Source organism: Colobus angolensis, unplaced genomic scaffold (assembly GCF_000951035.1).
Source record: "Colobus angolensis palliatus isolate OR3802 unplaced genomic scaffold, Cang.pa_1.0 Scaffold1, whole genome shotgun sequence".
NCBI classification, from domain to species: domain Eukaryota; kingdom Metazoa; phylum Chordata; class Mammalia; order Primates; family Cercopithecidae; genus Colobus; species Colobus angolensis.
Window position 1 is genome coordinate 10,032,652 of NW_012110918.1, and position 19,473 is coordinate 10,052,124.

Sequence of the window (19,473 nt, forward strand, 5' to 3'; positions counted from 1 at the left end):
TACACATACAGACACATATACACACACATATATACACATATACACATACACACGCATATATACACATATATACACATACACACATATATACACACATATGTATATACACATATATATACACACAAATATACACACACACACACACACATACACACACACACACACACATATATATACACATATATTGGCCCTGTGGATCTGGGAGCTCCATAATTCCTTGAAGGCAAGTCTGATGAGTTCACAAGCCACACCATCCCAGAGAGGAGTGTGACTTCCTGCCCCAGATGGGAGTGTTTATAGCCCAGCCATGTATCTGAGGTCTTATGACCAGGAACCTCAGAGGCAGGATTTATTTTTCGAGTTCTGAGTTCTGCTTGACTTTTCTTTTTTCTGATTTTGTTGTTGTTGGAGATGGGGTCTCACTCTTTCACCCAGGCTGGAGTGTGGTGGCACTTTCATAGCTCACCGCAGCCTCAAATTCCTGGGCTGAAGCAATCCTCCAGCCTCAGCTTTCCAAGTAGCTGGGACCACAGTGTGAACCACTGCACCTGGCTACTTGACTTTTCTTTCCACAACCCCATGTTGTCTTTTTTTTTTTTTTTGAGATGGAGTCTTGCTCTGTCGCCAGGCTGGAGTACAGTGGTGCAATCTCGGCTCACTGCAACCTCTGCCTCCAGGGTTCAAGCGATTCTCCTGCCTCAGCCTCCCAAGTAGCTGGGACTACAGGTACCCACTACCACGCCTGGCTAATTGTATTTTTAGTAGAGACAGTGTTTCATCTTGTTGGCCAGGATGGTCTCGATCTCCTGACCTCATGATCTACCTGCCTCGGCCTCCCGAAGTGCTGGGATTACAGGCGTGAGCCACCGCGCCCGGCCCGTGCTGTCTTTTGAGGACAGTTTTTCCCCTTGTGATAAGTGATTCCTTTGGACGAGGAATCTCTAGTATTATAAAAGTAACAGAAAACTCTTGCAAACTTGGGACCAGATGAAGAGTTTCTGAATCTGCAAAGGGGGTGATCAGACACTGGACTGTGATAACACCTCAGAGGGGTGGGCTCCAGACGCAGCCTGGCCCTACCTGGCATCCTCCTTTGCATCTGTAGTGCCTCCTGTCCTGATTTAGGGTTCCCTGAGTCACTGGGCCACTTGGATTGGGGACAGGAAATCATGGGTTTAAGTTCCAGGACCCGTGTACTCAGGGGAGCACATAAAGATAAATATGAGGCCAGGCATGGTGGCTCACATCTTGAATCCCAGCACTTTGGGAGGCTGAGGCAGGCGGATCACTTGAGGTCAGGAGTTCAAGCCCAGTCTGGGCAACATGGTGAAACCCTGTCTCTACTAAAAATACAAATATCAGCCAGGCGTGGTGGCTGGTGACTGTAATCCCAGCTACTTGGGAGGCTGAGGCAGGAAAATCGTTTGAACACGGGAAGCAGAGGTTGCAGTGAGCTGAGATTGCACCCCTGCACTCTAGCCTGGGCAACAGAGCGAGACTCTGTCTCAAACAAATAAACAAACAAAAAACCTTAAATAAGAAGGAATCCTTGGCCAGGTACAGTGGCTCACATCTGTAATCCCAGCACTTTGGGAGGCCGAGGCAGGTGGACTACATGAGCCCAGGAGCTCGACACCAGCCTGGACAACATGGTGAAATACTGTCTCTACAAAAAATACAAAAATTAGCTGGGTGTGGTGGCGCATGCCTATAATCCCAGCTACTCAGGAGGCTGAGAAAGGAGGATTGCTTGAGCCTGGGAGTTCGAGACTGCAGTGAGCTATGATCACACCACTGTACCACAGCCTGGGTGACAGAGTGAGACCCTGTCTTGAGGCGTGGGGAGGCAGAAGGAAAAAAGAGAAAGAGAGAGACCCTTGTGCTCATGCCTGGTAGCTCTGGTTGGACTGATCAGAGCTGAAGACTTCAGAGCCCAAAAAAGTCAAGGTGTGGCCGGGCGTGGTGGCTCATGCCTGTGATCCCAGCGCTTTGGGAGGCCCAGGTGGGCATATCACCTGAGGTCAGGAGCTCGAGACCAGCCTGGCTAACATGGTGAAACCCCATCTCTACTAAAAATACAAAAATTAGCCGGGCATAATGGCGGGCACCTGTAATCCCAGCTACTTGGGAGGCTGAGGCGGGAGAATCGCTGGAACCCAGGAGGCAGAGGTTGCAGTGAGCCAAGATCATGCCATTGCACTTGAGCCTGGGTGACAGAGCGAGACTCCATCTCAAAAAAAAAAAGAAAGGAAGAAAAAGTTAAAGTGTACAGCTGGGTCTTCATAACATCTTTCACCTTGCCCAGGCTGACTCAGAGCTGTCTGCCTTGGTGGATAGAATCCCTTCCACCGTGGTCTAGCAGCCTACCCTGGCCACTGACACCACACCATGTTGGAAAGAATCGCCATCACCAAGAAGGGGCCTCTCACCTCTGTACGGGCTGTGTGCTGGCTGATGACTTGGCTGCCCTGTCCTGTCTGCTGCTGCCACTGAGCCGGACATCTCCAGGCTCCACCTCTTGAACCATGGATCCCAGTGTTGTCAGCAATGAGTATTATGATGTTGCCCATGGATGCACAAGATCCAGTGGGACCCCACTTCCCTGCAGGACATCACTGCTGTCCTGGGTACGGAAGCATATACTGAGGAAGACAAATCAATAGTGTCCCATGCACAGAAAAGCCAGCATTCTTGGCTCAGCCATTCCAGGTGGCTGAGGTCTCCACAGGTCACATGGGGAAGCTGGGACCTCCGAATAGGACCATCCAAGGGGCTGGGCGTGGTGGCTCACGCCTGTAATCCCAGCACTTTGGGAGGCCAAGGCTGGCGGATCACGAGGTCAGGAGATCGAGACCATCCTGGCTAACACAGTGCAACCCCGTCTCTACTGAAAATACAAAAAATTAGCCAGGCGTGGTGGCGGGCGCCTGTAGTCCCAGCTACTCAGAGGCTGAGGCAGGAGAATGGTATGAACCTGGGAGGCAGAGCTTGCAGTGAGCCGAGATCACGCCACTACACTCCAGCCTGGGTGACAGAGCGAGACTTTGTCTCAAAAAAAAAAAAAAAAAAAAACCATCCAAGGACTCCAGCAGTTTCTGCCAGGTGAACCCAGCCGTCTCCCAGAACAGACCTTCTATGGGGTGGGATTCTAAGTTGCTGGAAGGGCGTGCATGGGGCATAATTTTAGCAAACTTAGTCCCCCTCCTCCATCTCTCCCTCTCCTCTCTCTGAATCCAGGGAGCTCTAGTTTTGTGTGTAGCCTGTGTGAGGGCCTTGGTTGAAACCATTGTGTTCTGTCTGAAGAATATTTAAAGTTTCCAATCAAGTGTACATTCCTCAAAAAAAACAAAGTGGGCCTTGGCATGGTGACTCACACCTGTAATCCCAGCTGTTTGAGAGGCCAAGGCAGGAGGACCACTTGAAGCCTGGAGTTCCAGACCAGCCTCGGCAACACAGCGAGAACCCAAACTCTCTATATATCTATACATAAAATAAAATTTAAAAAACAAGGTGTAGGGACAGGGTAGGCACTCGGTAAATGTTGGCGGGGACCCTCCTTGCCCCTCACCCATGGCAGCTCCTTGAAGAGAGGTCCTGCCTTCTCTCACCCTAGCTGCAAGGAGGTGGTGGCCTGAGCCGTCATCTGTGCTACTCGCACTTTCTGGGGCTGGGGTCCCAGCACTCCACGAGAGGACCTTTCCTGAGCAGGCAGCTCCCTCTCCAGTCTCACTGTGCCACCCAGGGTGCCTGGTCAAACCATGGGACTTTCAGGCTTGCAGGGTCAGGATGTGGCCACCAGGGGACAGCAGAGCCTCTGCTGTGAGTATCCGAGGGGGTGTTGGGGCAGGGGATTCCAGGCTCGGATGTGAGATCTAACTCCCAGAGCTGGGAAGCTCCCTATATTTCCTGCTGTCTTTTCTGCTGCATTCCCAGAGGACAGGCCATGGGAGGTGATTCCAGGGGGGCCTGAGCTCTCCTCCCAAGGCCGTCTATGGGGCATCTATGTACCAGGTGCCTGCTTGTGGGCTGCTCCAGTCACTCTTCCTCTAGGGCAGGGGAGCCAGAGCTGCAGATTCTGGTCTCTTCTGAGTGCTCACCGGCACCGGCTGGTGTTTATTTGCCAGGGATTGATATTCTTGAGGGATGTTCCATTTCACTAGGGCCAGGAAAACAACAGCTTGCAGGACTGTGGTTTCCCAGCACCGGCTGCAGGCAGCCTGGTCTGGCTGCTCCCAGGGGATGCCCCACCCTGTGCACAACTGCCTGCCACCCTGCCCCTGGGGGCAGCCTCCACCTCCCCCACCATGGTCACTGCAGGACTGACCCTGTACACCTGGTCCCCTGGGCCTCCTGGGATCATAGCCCTGTCTGTGGCAGCCTCAACCCTCCTACCTGGCACAAGTCCCCCAACTCCTCGCAGAGATGCTCTTCTCTCTTCCCTCCCAGTCTGGATGCTCAGAGTCAGCACCCTGAGTCCTTCTGCCTGTCCTCAAAGTCCTCAGCCTCAGGATGTGACCCCAGCTGAGCCCAGGCCAGCTCACAGAGTGCCCCGGGGCAGGAGGCAGCCCCCCAGAACCCCCATCCTGCCTCTTCTCCTCACTTCCTGCTCCCCCAGGCATAGACAGACCTGTGAACCTCACGCCACCCTCAGCTCGTCTCTCCTGAAGCTGAAGCCCCTGCCCAGCGCAACCCCTTCTCCTGCCTGCACGCCTTAGAGGACCCTGGTTTGCTCCACCAGCATCTACCCTCGCTCTTTCCCCGGTGCCTCCGCCCACAGATTCCTTCCTCCTCCTTCCCCCGCCCCACCCCCCTGCACTAATAGGCTCAGTGTCTCGGGAAGGATCCTGGGGCAAACAACCACTTGGAGAGCCAAGGGGTGAGAGGTGCAGCTGGCGATGCTGACAGGGGGCTGCGGGGACCCTCAGGAAAAGCCACAGGTGACCCAGGACTCAGCTCCCCAGAGCATGGGGCTTGAGGGACGAGAGACAGGTAAGGCACCTTGAAGTAGGGTGTGCTGGGGGCAATCAGGTGAAAAGGCAGGAGGGAACAGGAGGCAGGTTAGGGACCTAGAGGGTGGAATAGGGGCCGAAGCTGAGAGTGAGTGAGCAGTGAGCCCCTGGGCTGCCGCAGGAAATGAAAAGCTGGAGTTCTACCTGAAAGAGACATGGAGTGTGGCTTCAGGGGAACAGGGGCCAGAGTGGACGGTGCTCATCCTAGACCAGCCACCTTACCCCTGTGGACTCAGCTTCCCCCTCTGTGGACCTGGGCCCTTCCAGCTTTAGTGGTGCTCACCTCTGAAGAGGGTCTCTTTAGCTTAGAAAAGAGGGGGCCCTAGCAACAGCCTCTCCTTAGAGGGGGACAGCCGTTGAGTGGAGCTGTGCAGCCCTGGGGCCTCCACTGTGGGCCTCCCAGAGAGGTCCCTGTGTGTGGCTGGCGTCACCTGGGTCAGAATCGCCCAGATGCTGATGACAAGCACAGCTGCTGCAGCCCTGCTTCAGACCCTCTGGCTCAGCCTGCCCAGACGAGGCCCAGGAGCCTGCATCTCCACAAGTGCCCCCGTGATCCTGTTTCAGAGCCCCTGCTGGGCAGGCTGAGGACCCATGGGGAGCAGTGGTCTCTATGGCCGTGCTGCCACAGATTTCCCATCAGTGGGGCAGCCGGGCCACTGAGGGAGTGGGGTGAGGTGGGGTAGGGGTGAGGGTGGTCTTGGCAAGAATTCTCACAGCAACAGACAATGCACTCAGCTGGGTCTGACTAGAGGGTCTGCACAGAGCAGGGTGACTAGAAAGACCCCAGGTCAGGGCGGGGCTGCTGCCCAGCCAGGTTAGAAATAGACCAGAGGCTCTGACTCTGCCCGTCCGCCCCTTCTAGCTGGCCAGCCACGAGTGACCCTGCTGCCCACACCCAACGGCAGCGGGCTGAGCCAGGAGTTTGAAAGCCACTGGCCAGAGATCCCAGACAGGTCCCCGTGTGTAGCTGGCGTCATCCCTGTCATCTACTACAGTGTCCTGCTGGGCCTGGGGCTGCCTGGTGAGTGGGGAGCAGGGGTCTGGGGACTTGGGCTTGGCCAGAAATGGGGATCCTTCTTCAATGGGTGCCATTCCTCTGTGTTGACCCCTGAGGCCCTGGATCATAGACCCCTGGTCTTTCCTTGCCATTGTCAGGGTGTTCTGGGTCATTGGAGGGGAATAAAAGTAAGGGGCTAGGATTGGGGGTGCTCACAGCTAAACCCAAGTTTTCCCCAACAGTAAACACCCTCTTAGGATAACAAAATTCACATAGGAACTGGCTGAGCTGAGTACCAAGCTCCCTGTGCTGCCCATGCCTTCAGAGAGCAGAGCTGGGGGCAGAGGCAGGTGCACGGATATGGGAAGAATGGGTGGTCTCGGCCCTGGGGCTTTCCCCAAGTCTGATAGCTAAACCCATGCCTGTGGCCAGGGACGCCTCCATTCTGGAGGACACAGAAAACCTAAAAAGGACTTGAAGGACAATGCCACAGGACAGGTGGCTTCTCTTTTATTTATTTATTTAGAGATGGAGTCTCGCTCTGTCACCCAGGCTGGAGTGCAGTGGTGTGATCTCAGCTCACTGCAGCCTCCGCTTCCCAGGTTCAAGTGGTTCTCCTGCCTCAGCCTCCCAAGTAGCTGGGATCATAGGCATGCACCACCATGCCTGGCTAATTTTTAACAGACATGAGGTTTCTCCATGTTGGTCAGGCTGGTCTCAAACTCCTGACCTCAGGTGATCTGCTCACCTTGGCCTCCCAAAGTGCTAGGATTACAGGTGTGAGCCACCGCGCCCGGCCAGGACAGGTAGCTTCTGCGGACACCCTGCCATGTGCACTTACCTGTGTATAACTGGGGTACAGCCAGAGGTCTGCAGTGGATGGACAGGGCACAGCTGGCCTGGGTTGCCTTCTGGGCAAAGTGGAGTTTCAGAAGGATCTAGAAGGAGGAAAAACAGAAGCCAGCACAGCCTCTGCACACACAGATGGGGAGGGGCGATGGCGACACCTTGGAAAGCAGAGTCTGAGCTCTCTTCTGATGCCTCTGCCTCTCCCCTCCCTGACCTCGGCTGCGACCAGTCAGCCTCCTGACTGCAGTGGCCCTGGGCCGCCTTGCCACCAGGACCAGGAAGCCCTCCTACTACTACCTCCTGGCGCTCACGGCCTCGGATATCATCATCCAGGTGGTCATCGTGTTCGCGGGCTTCCTCCTGCAGGGAGCCTTGCTGGCCCGCCAGGTGCCCCAGGTTGTGGTGCGCATGGCCAACATCCTGGAGTTTGCTGCCAACCACGCCTCAGTCTGGATCGCCATCCTGCTCACGGTTGACCGCTACACTGCCCTGTGCCACCCCCTGCACCATCGGGCCGCCTCATCCCCAGGCCGGACCCGCCGGGCCATTGCTGCCGTCCTGAGTGCTGCCCTGTTGACCGGCATCCCCTTCTACTGGTGGCTGGACGTGTGGAGAGATGCCGACTCACCCAGCACGCTGGACGAGGTCCTCAAGTGGGCTCACTTTCTCACTGTCTATTTCATCCCTTGTGGTGTGTTCCTGGTCACCAACTCGGCCATCATCCACCGTCTGCGGAGGCGGGGCCAGAGTGGGCTGCAGCCCCAGGTGGGCAAGAGCACAGCCATCCTCTTGGGCATCACCACACTGTTCACCCTCCTGTGGGCGCCCCGGGTCTTCGTCATGCTCTACCACATGTATGTGGCCCCTGTCCACCGCGACTGGAGGGTCCACCTGGCCTTGGATGTGGCCAACATGGTGGCCATGCTCAACACGGCAGTCAACTTTGGCCTCTACTGCTTTGTCAGCAAGACTTTCTGGGTCACTGTCCGACAGGTCATCCACGATGCCTACCTGCCCTGCACTTTGGCACCACAGCCAGAGGGCATGGCGGCAAAGCCTGTGATGGAGCCTCCGGGACTCCCCAAAGGGGCAGAAGTGTAGAGAAAGGGGCCCAGCTGGGGAGCTCAGGGTGGCTCATGGCCATATGTACTGGGGCCTTTGAGGTTGTGCTCAAAAAACGTTTATCAACAATTTGCTTTCCTTGGGTGGGGATGAGGCTCCTCGTTTGGGTGTGGCTCCCAGGTAGAGAGGAGGACAACTTAACCAACTCTCACATTTGCTTCACCAGCAATCCCTATTTCCTGGGAAGATGAAAGGGCACTGCTAGGAACAGGCTAATAACATCAGTGCTGTGGGCATTCCTTTGAGGGGGGCATTTTACCTGGCTCATCATGAATGCGGATAAATGTTGGTTGAATGGATGGAAAACTGGACAGAAGGATGGATGGATGGATGGATGTGAATTGTCTCCAGCCCACTCCCCTTTCCTGGTGCCTGCCTCGCATTCCCTGAATGGATCACCTCTCCAGCTTCCAGTGGCAATGCCAAGAGTTTGAAAAGGAAGATATCTTCAGGACTTAAAGCATTTCTTAGGCTGGGGGAATCAAAGAGGTTGAGCTGAACAATGGGAGGGGACTGCTTGGGGGCCAAAAGCCCCCAGGGCCAGCCAGAAAGGGGTGATCTTAAATCAGACGTGAGGAGCCCAGGCCCATGTCTGTCCAGCCACAGGAGACACAGCCCCATAGGTCTCAAACACCCTGGTTCGATTCCACATTACTCCCTGTCCTAAGCCAGAACAGGTTCATGGGCCCAGAACCAGCACTGGGGCTGTAGTTTTTGTTGTTGCCAATGAGGAGAAAGAAAATGGTCTCTTAACCCAGGGTACTAGGAGAATAGGAAAGGAGGACCTAGCCGGAGATGACCCTGAGATTCTGCTGAGCGCCCCAAGCCCACGCCCCTTGGGGAAAGGTCTTTTCCTCCACCAATGGGAAGGGGGAGTTGGCAGAGCCGATCAGAGCCATGAGGAGCTCTGCTCAGCACCTCCAGCCTCTCCAGGGCACCTCTCCAGGGCCCCTCTCTCCTCTCAGCACCACCATCCCAGAGAGGTAGCTGGGAGACATTAGCAGATGGAACTCCCACCTGCTCAGGCTGTGGGTAAACACATTAGCCCTCAGCCAGTACCACTTTCTGCTTCCTGGTCAGGCTGAGCTGACCTTTGTCCTGAATGGAAGGTTCAGACCTGCCCCCACCCTCTTAGTGGGATGACATCAGTGAAAGAGCTGTTTGTGCTCCCAGCACACAGTCAATGCGGAATCAGTGCTCCCAGCACACAGTCAGTGCAGAATCAATGCTCCCAGCACACAGTCAATGCAGAATCAATGCTTGGCTTTCCACTTTGCCTCTCTGCTTCTCCCCAGAGCAGGGATGTCCAGACACGGAGGTTCAGCTAACCCAGAAAGAGGATAATGTGGGTCTCCAATGTGTTAGCCATGATTCTCAACTCCAAAAAGCTCTGAAAACCAAAACATGTTTCCAGACTTTGCCACAAACACATTTAGTGGCACAATGTGACCTGAACTGATGTGACGTGATTTCTGGTCCTGATGTTGTCCTGTGATTGTGAATCCTGCCAGCCGCACCCGGGACTGCTAGTGGAGTGATCATGCACTGCTGTCCACACCCCACAGATTGTGGTCGAACACACACCACTAGATCCACACAGCACCTTCCTCTGCTCTGACATATTCTGAATTCCAAGACACATGATGGCAACAGCAGCTAGGTCTAGGCCAGAGACAGGATGCCTTCCTCAGCTGTCTTGGGGGGCTGTCTTCCGGGAGGCCAGCTGCAAGATTAGCTCACCTGTCTCTGAGCACCAGTGAAACCAGGAACTTCCAGAAACTGTTAGGGAAGCTCTTTCAAGACACAGTTTTGTTTTGTTTTGTTTTGTTTTGTTGACATGGAGTCTCACTCTGTCACCCAGTCGCTCAGGCTGGAGTGCAGTGGCGCGATCTCAGCTCACTGCAACCTCCGCCTTCCGGGTTCAAGTGATTCCCCTGCCTCAGCCTCCCGAGTAGCTGGGATTACAGGCGCCCACCACCACATCCAGCTAATTTTTGTATTTTTAGTAGAGACGGGGTTCCACCACGTTGGCCAGGCTGGTCGAGACAATTTTGCATTGAGCCACCATAACCCCAGTGTTAATATTCCCATAACTGCACTTATACCAACAGGCTGGGGCAATATCCGTGTTTTCAAACACCCCTGCATCCGGAGTATTGTGACTGTTTTACAAACTTAGGAAATTGAGGCATAGAGAGATTAAATGGTATGCCCCTAGCCCAGAGCTGCTCAAGAGCAACGCTGAGACTCAAACCCAAGTCTCCTGGTTCCTGGTGCATTGCTGTTCCACCCCACACCTTGCAGGTGCTCTCAGATGTAGAAGATTAGAGGCAGATCACTCGCGGGGATCTTTTGCATTGCTTAGAACTTTCTAGTGCTGGGCTTATCAGAGTTGAGAATCAGTATCACATTTTCCTAATAAAATGCATTAGGTGATCAGGCACAGTGGCTCACACCTGTAATCTCAGCACTTTGGGAGGCAGAGGTGGGCGGATCATTTGAGGTCAGGAATTCGAGACTAGCCTGGCCAACATAGTGAAACCCCATCTCTACTAAAAAGTCCAAAAACTAACTGGGCGTGGTGGTGGGCACCTGTAATCCCAAGTACTCGGAGGCTGAGGCAGGAGAATCACTTGAATCCAGGAGACGGAGGTTGCAGTGAGCCAAGATTGCACCATGGAAACACCAAGGAACTCCAATCTGGGCAACAAGAGTGAAACTTCAACTCAAAACACACACACACACACACACACACACACGGTAACAGTTTCTTTTTAGCATTCATGTAACCTTTAATAAAATGAAGTGATAATCGCCTTGGTAAGCATGTCACTGAAATGTAAATGAAAAGTATTATGAACTCTGCCAATCTCTCAACTGGCTTCTAGAGGAGAAAAAGACTTAAATGGTTTCAGTTTATCCTTCTTCCCTTCTCCCTCCATACCCTACCCACCCATCTGCTGAAATATCTTAGCTAAAGAAAATCCTTTTTGAGAGTCTGAGTTTCTTTCCTAACAATTCGCTCCACACGTTTGATGTGCTGGTTGATCTTACTGTCTATCAATCATCCTTTGTTAATATCTGAGGATGGTTATTTCTCACGTGTCTTTCATTTCTTCCCGAGCCTATATATGATTTTTGCTGTTTGGAAGTTGGTTGGCAAATTGTTTCCTGGACTCTATTAGTTTTCAAGGGTTGCCGTAACAAAATACCACAGACTGGGTGGCTTAAACAACATCTGTGTTTTTGTTTGTTTGTTTGTTTGTTTGTTTGTTTGTTTTTGGGATGGAGTCTCGCTCTGTCGCCCAGGCTGGAGTGCAGTGGCACAATCTCGGCTCACTGCAACCTCCACCTCCTTTGTTCAAGTGATCCTGCTGCCTCAGTTTCCCAAGTAGCGAGGACTACAGGCACACATTACCATGCCCGGTTAATTTTTGTATTTTTAGTAGAGACAGGCTTTCGCATGTTGGCCAGGCTGGTCTCGAACTCCTGACCTCAAGTGATTCACCTGCCTCCGCCTCCCAAAGTGCTGGGATTACAGGCGTGAGCCGCCATGCCTGGCCAGAAATGTGTTTTCTTACAGTTCTGGAGGCTGGAAGTTCAAAACAATGTATCGACCAAATGTAGTGGCTCACACCTATAATCTCAGCAATTCTGAAGGTTGAGGCAGGGGGATCACTTGAGCCCAGGAGTTCAACACCAGGCTAAACAGCATAGCAAGACCCTGTCTCTACAAAAAATACAAAAATAGCTGGATGTAGTGGAGGATCACCTGAGCCTAGGAGGTCGAGGCTGCAGTGAGCCAAGACCATGCCACTGCACCCCAACCTGGGCAACAGAGTAAAGGGTAAACTTGTCTAAAAAGAAAAAGAAGAAGAAGGTGTTAGCAGCTTGGGTTGCTTCTGAGGCCTCTCTCTTTGCCCTGCAGAAGGCCACCTTCTTCTCCCTGTGTCCCCACATGGCCTTCCCTCTGTGCATACCTCCAGTGTCCCTGCTTGTCCTAATCCTTTCCTATAAAGACCCCAGTCAGGTTGGATGAGAGCGCATTCTAACAGCCTCATTTGAACTTCGTCACCTCTTTCAAGGCCCTATCTCCAAATGCAGTCCTATTTTGAGGTACTGGGGATTAGGTCTTCAATATATGAATTTGGTTCGGGGAAAACTATGGGTATTTTAAAGACAAATGTTCCTTGGCTGTGGATCCAGGCTTTAATAAAAGTCACTTTTCTCTTGGCTGTATACGAACTGTCCCCACCTTTCTCTTCTCCTTGGCTGGCGTAACAGGACTCAAAGCCAGTCTCGTATCTTTAAACATGATCTCTCCTTTCTTCCTGGAAGATCTTGAAGTTTTTGAAGATTCAACCTTGTTGAACAGGTACCCGGAGGCGGGCCTGTTAATTTCCACACTGAGATTTTCATTCAGAAAAAGTTCTTTCCTTTCTTTTCTCATTCTCTTCCTTCCTTCCTCCTTCCCTCTCTCCCTCTCTCTCTCCCTCCCTTCCTTTCTCTCTCTCTCTCTCTTTCTTTCTTTCTGAATGGGGGTTGCACCATGTTGCCCAGGCTGCTCCTGAACTCCTGGGCTCAAGTGATGTGTCTGCCTCGGCCTCCCAAAGTGCTGAAATTACAGGCCTCTTTTCCTTTTTTGAGACAGGGTCTCACTCTGCCACCCAGGCTAGAGTGCAGTGGCACGACCACAGCTCACTGCAGCCTCAATGTCCCAGGCTCGAGCAATTCTCTGGCCTCAGCCTCCCAAGTAGCTGGGACCACAGGCATGCATCAGCCACCATGCCTGGCTAATTTTTTTTTTTTTTTTTGTAGAGACAAGGTCTCCCTATGTTATCCATGCTGGTCTCCAACTCGTAAGCTCAAGCAATCCTCCTGCATCAGCCTCCCAAAGTGCTGGGATTACAGGCATGAGCCACGGCACTGGCCTTCTTGATTTTCTTAATCACAATTGGGTTTCGGGCCCCCTTTTCCCTCGGCCACTCTTATGTGATCTCTGGTGGGGTGTCCTGCTGCTGCTGGCACCTTTTCTGAGTTCCTCATTGCTCAGACCTCAAGCAGCTGTTTCCCTGTGTTGGGTTTCCCAGTTGCTCCGGTTTGCAGTGCTATCACTGCACACTCCCCCTTAGCAGCAAGTTTCTTTCTTTTTCTTTCTTCTTCTTCTTCTTTTTTTTAATGTGATGGAGTCTTGCTCTGTCGCCAAGGCTGGAGTGCAGTGGCGTGATCTCGATCTTGGCCCACTGCAACCTCCACGTCCTGGGTTCAAGCTATTGTCCTGCCACAGCCTCCCAAGTAGCTGGGATTACAGGTACGTGCCAGCATACCCAGCTAATTTTTGTATTTTTAGTAGAGACGGGATTTCACCATGTTGGCCAGGCTGGTCTCGAGCTCCTGACCTCAGGTGATCTGCCCGCCTCGGCCTTCCAAAGTGCTGGGATTACAGGCGTGAGCCACCGTGCACAGCCTTAGCAGCATGTTTCTTTTTGTCTCTGGAATGGATATCAGCGCACCCAGGTTGCTTCCAGGACATGGTCTCAGGCCCTACTGCGCGCGCAGCCTCCGCCCATCTCTCTGACTCCCATGCTCACTTTAGTCCTCCCTCGTGAGTGCTCTGCTCCTCTACCCCTTCCCCTCTTTCTTTCAGTCTGGAAGAGGAGGCATGCTGGCTGGATAAAAGGGAGCCACATCTGTCGCTTCTGCTCTGGGATCTTTCATAGGAGCTCAAGTCCACAGACATGAGTGTCCCTTGATTCTGACAAGGCGACAAGGCTCCCTTCCTCTCGCCATGCCTGGGCCTAGGAGATGGCTTACCAATGGTGGGGTGGGTGACATGATGGTGACAGGGAGACAAGCTTCCAGAGGGATCATGCAGAATCCGTTCAGCACCCTGGCCCAGAGGGCAAGACCATATTTTCCAAATTAAGCATTTAGCCAGCTGGGCACAGTGGTTCAGGCCTATAACCCTAGCACTTTGCAGGCAAGGCAGGAGAATGACTTGAGACCAGGTGTTTGAGACCAGCCTGGGCAACGTGGTGAAACCCTGTCTCCACCAAAAATACAAAAAAAAAAAAAAAATTAGCTGGGCATGGTGGTGGGCACCTGTAATCCCAGCCGCTCGGGAGGCTGATGTGGGAGGATCACTTGAGCCCAGCAGTTTGAGGCTGCAGCGAGCTGAGATCACACCACTGCACTCTAGCCTGAATGACAGAGCCAGACCGTCTCAAAAAAAGAAGAAAACATTGAGCCCTTTGGTTGGCCAGATTACAGAGGTGCTGGCTGGCAGGGACCAAGGGACAGCCCTTGGCATGGGGGCGTCTTGAAAATCTTTCCTCCCTGGCCTTCCTGTGGTTGGGGGTGGCCTGAGCTCCCTGGCTGGTTTTCTGCCCATCTTCCCTTTTTGCATGTCCCTGTCAGCTCAGACAGCAGGGGGCGCTGCAGGACTGGCTGGACGATCAGGCCAGGGAGTGGGAGGGCAGGCCTTTAAGCCAGGTTCAAAGGAAGATCCGAGTTACTGCAAAGAAACAGCCTGCCCAGGGCCAGCAGCCAGCACCAACTAGTTGCGTGGGAAGGCTTTATACCCTCTGTCAGTCTCCTCCACCCTAAAGCCACGTCTGCCAAGCTGGGGTTGGCCAGCCCCGGGGCTACAGGGCCCTGCAATTTTCTCAGATGGCTTTGGTGGTTTCCTGTGCACAGTGGTGTGAAGGGCCTCTCGTCATTCATCCTCCTTCTCTCTCCACTCTCCTCGGCAGGGTCCCGCCAGCGCCTCCTGCTGGCCTTGGGTTCTGCTCACCTGCCCTCCCCACTCTGAGGAGCTTGGCCTGCCAGGCTGCAGAGCCCCAGGGCTTCAGTCAGAGTCTCTGGGGTCTGGCTGGCCCCACCCAGTAGTTCCACCTGGATCCACCCAGGTCAGTGGTTCCTGTTCACGGCAGCTTCAGGCATCCTGCCCTCCAAGAGTGTTTGGGCCTTGGCAGGAGTCCCGCCCAACAGGGTAGAGAAAGGGTCAGGAAGGTGAGGAGAGGGAGATGGCCAAAGCCCGTGGTGGGTCATGAGCAGTGGCGGACAGGGAACCCTGGGGGGCTGTTCCTGGAGATGGCCTAGAGCTGACACCCTCCCTCTGTCACCAGGCAGACGTGGGAGAGTTTTTTCCCCTCCCTGCTTCCCCCCGACCCCAACCCTCTCCAGCCCGCCACCCCCCAAACCTAGATAGCAGGGCCTGGTGAACCCCTGGGGTGCCTTTCAGGGGGCGCACAGGCAGCTCTCAGTGAGGGGCCATGCTGGGTGCTGCCACTCGGGAAAGAGGGGAAGGTGAGGGGTAACCCAGAGCCCTGCCTTGAGTCACCCACCTCCTCCATCTGAGGCCTGCACACCTCACTTCAGGGGCCTGGGAAGAGGCCCACCTGGGGGAAGGTGCATTTCCTGCCTGGCCTCCCTCACCTTCTCTTGAAAAGACAGTTGAGGTCTTCTTTCAGTTCTTTCTGGAGAAAGTGGGTCAGGGCCTGACTTTGCCAGACCATTGCCATGAGATTTGAGCTCTCCTGACTCAGTTTCCTCCTTCTGAACAGCGGAGGTGGGCTGGGTGGGTGGGGACAGTAAGGGCACTCGGGGTCTCTTTCCCACAGACCAGCCCTGTCCCAGAATCCCAGGACCCCTTCCTCCCGGCCTGGTGTGAGGGGCTGAGTTCTTCCATCCCCCAGCTGATCCTGGGTGGGGGGCTCCTCTAGTCTGGACTTGGGTACCCCCACTTCCCACTGCTCCTTCCAGCCTGCCCTCTCTCCACGGTGCTGGAGGTGAAAGAGTTAATCACATCTGTGGTGGCTCCTTCCTGGACTCCTCCAAGATATATATTTAGCAGGCGGGGCGGGGTGGGGCGGGGTAGGGCGGGAAAGGCGTGCCAAAATGCCCTGGCACCGCAGCCCCTGCCTTACCACACTGCTCTTCAGAGGGAGGGGTGGGCAGGCAGTGCCACGGGAGCCGGGTAGGATGGAGGAGGGGACCCATCTAAATGGAGGGAAGGGGCAGGTATGTGAGTTGGCTTTAAGTGGCTTTAACCACAGCCTAGGGAAGGCTGTGGTCTCAGAGAGGACTTTGAGGCCCTGCGTGTGGGGTTGGGGGAGGAGGTTGCTCTGCATCCATGAAAGAAGGGCCCAAAGACTCTGTCTCCTAGGGATGTAGAAGGATTGTGAAAAAGGGCTGGAAACAGCTTAACGGGGAAGGTGATGGGGCAGGGCTGGCTGGAAAAGCTCCTACCACCTATTGAAATGGCTGGGACCCCTGACCGGGGAGCAGCGTAGGAGCACAGCCCTGGCCAGTCCAGGTGACCACCCTCTCAGAGCTGCGCTTTCATTCTGGGACAGCAGCTCTGGTGTGGCCGGTGGAGACAGGGGCAGACAGGTTTTTCTACATCTTCCTTGGAGAGTATTTCCAAGGGCTGTGCCCTCGGGGAGAGCAATGTATTCAGTAGGTAACCACTAGGCGGGACTGGTTGCTAAGGGCTGTATTTTGACTTTAAGTACGGAAACCTGTGAATCACCTTATTCCGGTTCCTCCAAGTACCTGGGACCTCTGGAGGTTCAGTTCACAAGGAAGATGTTTGGTTTGCTTGCTTGTTTTTTTAACAGACGTGTCTGTACCCTTGCCTAGGACCGAAGGATATCTCTGCAGATCTTGGCTTTCCGGTCCCAGGATTGTCCCCAGGGGCCAGGACAAAGGGCTTGGCCCTATTGGCTTATCTCCACGGCCCCTCCTTTCTTCTTCTTCCTAGGTGAATGGGTCAGCTCAGTTAGACCCAAGAGAGCCTCCTGCTTGTCCTAGACCTCATTTTCCCGACCCAGTGGCATTCCAGCCACACCTGCTAAGGCTTTGGGTACCTGCACACCAGAGTAGCAGCTCCTCCAGCCAGCAGAGAAAGACTTGATTTGCCACAGTTAGCAGCAGCCCACTCTGGAAGCAACCCAGGGTCCGCTTGCCACCCAGCCATGCCAGCTGATCCTGTTTTGATTCCCCTAACCAGGGGCATCACTTTTCTAGAACTTTCTGTGTCATGAACCCTCAGGGAGGCAGCTAATGCAACCCTTTCCCAAAGGGCCCTCTCCTAGTACCTGCAAATTATAAGGACACTGTTTGACTTGATATTATTTCCAGAGGAAAATAAAAGTAAGTTAATAAAGGCACATAAGCTACTCTGTGATTTGAGGCAAAGCACATACAAAAGCCCAGGATTCCAGGCCCTTCCACCACACCCACACACCATGTGATCTTGAGAGAGTCCTTTCTAATCTCAGAGTCTCAGTTATCTGACTTGCAAAATGCAAGTTGAGCTAGATGAAATCTGTGGTCACTTCTGTTACCCAACTTCATGAAGGCCCGGTGGTTCATGCCTGTAATCCCAGCACTTTGGGAGGCCTAGGCAAGCGGATCACTGGAGGTCAGCAGTTCAAGACCAGCCAGGTCAACATGGTGAAACGCCATCTCTACTAAAAATACAAAAATTAGCTGGGCGTGGTGGCGGGTGCCTGTAATCCCAGATGCTGGTCAGGGAACTGGGGGCGTGGTGCTGAGATGGGAGAATCGCTTGAACTCGTGAGGCAGAGGTTGCAGTGAGCCCAGATCTCGCCACTGCACTCCAGTCTGGGTGACAGAGGGAGACTCCGTCTTTAAGCAATAATTTAATTAATTAGTTAAATGTTAACAAACTTCAATTCCCCATGAGGCACCTAAGCCTTAGCTCAGAGTAGAAGCAGGAGAAACAGAGCTCGCTGTTGGAGGCACCTAACAGAATACAGACAGCCTGTGAGCGTCTCCATGTGCCAGGCACTGGGTTCTGTGTTTTTTGTCTGTTTTTCTTTATTTAGAGGTGGGGTCTCGCATATTGCCCAGGCTAGTCTTGAACTCCTGGCCTCAAACAATCCTTCGGCTTCTGCCCCAAAAAGTGCCAAGATTACAGGCAGAGGCCACCACACCCACCCCCCGGGCTCAGTTTCTTTCTTTCTTTCTTTCTTTTTTTTGAGATGGAGTTTCACTCTTGTCACCCAAGCTGGAGGGCAATGGCACCATCTCGGCTCACTGCAACCTCCGCCTCCCGCATTCAAGTGATTCTCCTGCCTCAGCCTCTCAAGTAGCTGGAACTACGGGTGCCCACCACCGCGACCAGCTAATATTTGTGTTTTTAGTAGAGACGGAGTTTTACCACGTTGGCCAGGCTGGTCTCGAACTCCTGATCTCAGGTGATCCGCCCGCCTTGGCCTCCCAAAGTGCTGGGATTACAGCCGTGAGCCAGTGTGCCCTGCCAGGCCTAGTTTCTTATATGCACTGTCTCATTCCATTCTCACAATAACCCTACGAGGCAGGAATTCTTGTCATGTCCATTTTATATGTGGACATCCTGAGGGCCAGAGAGTTTAAGCAATTTGCCCAAAGAACACTAGTTAGTCGGGGAAGCAGGATTTGAATTGGCCTGTTGCTCTCTGGCTTCTGTATATCTAGCCATTGTGTGCAAGGCACAGGGAGATGCTAGTGTTAGCAGAGCCTGGATCTAGAAGGCAGGTTCAAGGTGAAGTCAGTCAGTCTTTTGTGTGTTTGAGCACACAGGAGCACATACCCCTTAACTCTAATGCTGGGAGTTAGATAAAAACAGTGAGTAGTTTGGTGTGGCCGGGACCTAGTGGGTAGAAAGGGGGTGATGGAAGATAACATTGGAATGGTGGGCTGGTGCTGACACTGAAGGTCTTCATACAGCACGCTGAGCTCCTGATGGTTCTTAGGGGCACGTTCTAGAAAGATCCTGCTGGTGGTATTAGGGAGGATGAACTGATACATCAGGAGGCCAGAGACCCCTTAGGAGGCCAGAGGGATAGGCCAGAGGGATAGCCCAGGCAAGAGACAGGGAGGCCAGGGAGAAGCTGGAGGGGTGCCAGATGACTCTGCAGGGTACACTGGGTTTGGAGGAGACCTGGGGGCAAAGGGAGGGAATACTCACACCCTCTGTGGTCCCGGGAGCACTTCTAGGGAGAAGGAGGATTGTGCAAGAGGCTTGGAGAGAGAAGCAGCAGCGCTGCACTCGGTCATGACGTAATCCCCTAGGAGATTTGAGAATAGGGGCTTCAGCTCCCCCTCCCCATGAGCATCCTGTACCCATGGGGGCTTAGCCCTGGGTCCAGGCTTTCAGAGGTATCCCTCTGGGCTCTGGACATGTACCCAGAGGTGGTCTGAAGGGAAGGGTGGTTGAGATGGATGGAGAGGCACCGCCCTGGCCGGCCTGGTGGCCTGGCCCTACCTCTGAGGCTCTTCTTGCTTGGCCCCCTTTGCCCTCCTTCTCTCTTTCTTTCTTTCTTTCTTTCTTTATTTTCTTTCTTTCTTTCTTTCTTTCTTTCTTTCTTTCTTTCTTTCTTTCTTTCTTTCTTTCTTTCTTTCTTTCTTTTCCTTCCTTCCTTCCTTCCTTCCTTCCTTCCTTCCTTCCTTCCTTCCTTTCTCTCTCTCTCTTTCTCTTCCTTTCCT

At 53.6% G+C, this 19,473-nt stretch overlaps 2 protein-coding genes across 2 annotated transcripts in view; one reads left to right on the forward strand and one right to left on the reverse strand.

The window, feature by feature from the left end:
* LOC105504833 overlaps window positions 1-2,527 on the reverse strand; it is a 5,853-nt gene extending 3,326 nt beyond the window's left edge. Inside the window, exons 1-2 of the mRNA XM_011932458.1 lie at window positions 2,430-2,527; window positions 1,081-1,147 (exon numbers count right to left, since the gene is read on the reverse strand). Coding sequence (XP_011787848.1) covers window positions 1,081-1,147; window positions 2,430-2,527 — 165 coding nt within the window. The remainder of the gene's footprint in view (window positions 1-1,080; window positions 1,148-2,429) is intronic.
* Window positions 2,528-2,572: 45 nt separating this feature from the next.
* On the forward strand, window positions 2,573-7,956 carry GPR142 (G protein-coupled receptor 142). Its single transcript, XM_011937390.1, has 5 exons — window positions 2,573-2,779; window positions 3,082-3,102; window positions 4,823-4,937; window positions 5,872-6,030; window positions 7,085-7,956. Exons 1-5 carry the CDS (start codon window positions 2,573-2,575, stop codon window positions 7,954-7,956), a joined length of 1,374 nt encoding a protein of 457 aa, XP_011792780.1.
* The last annotated feature ends 11,517 nt before the right edge of the window (window positions 7,957-19,473 follow it).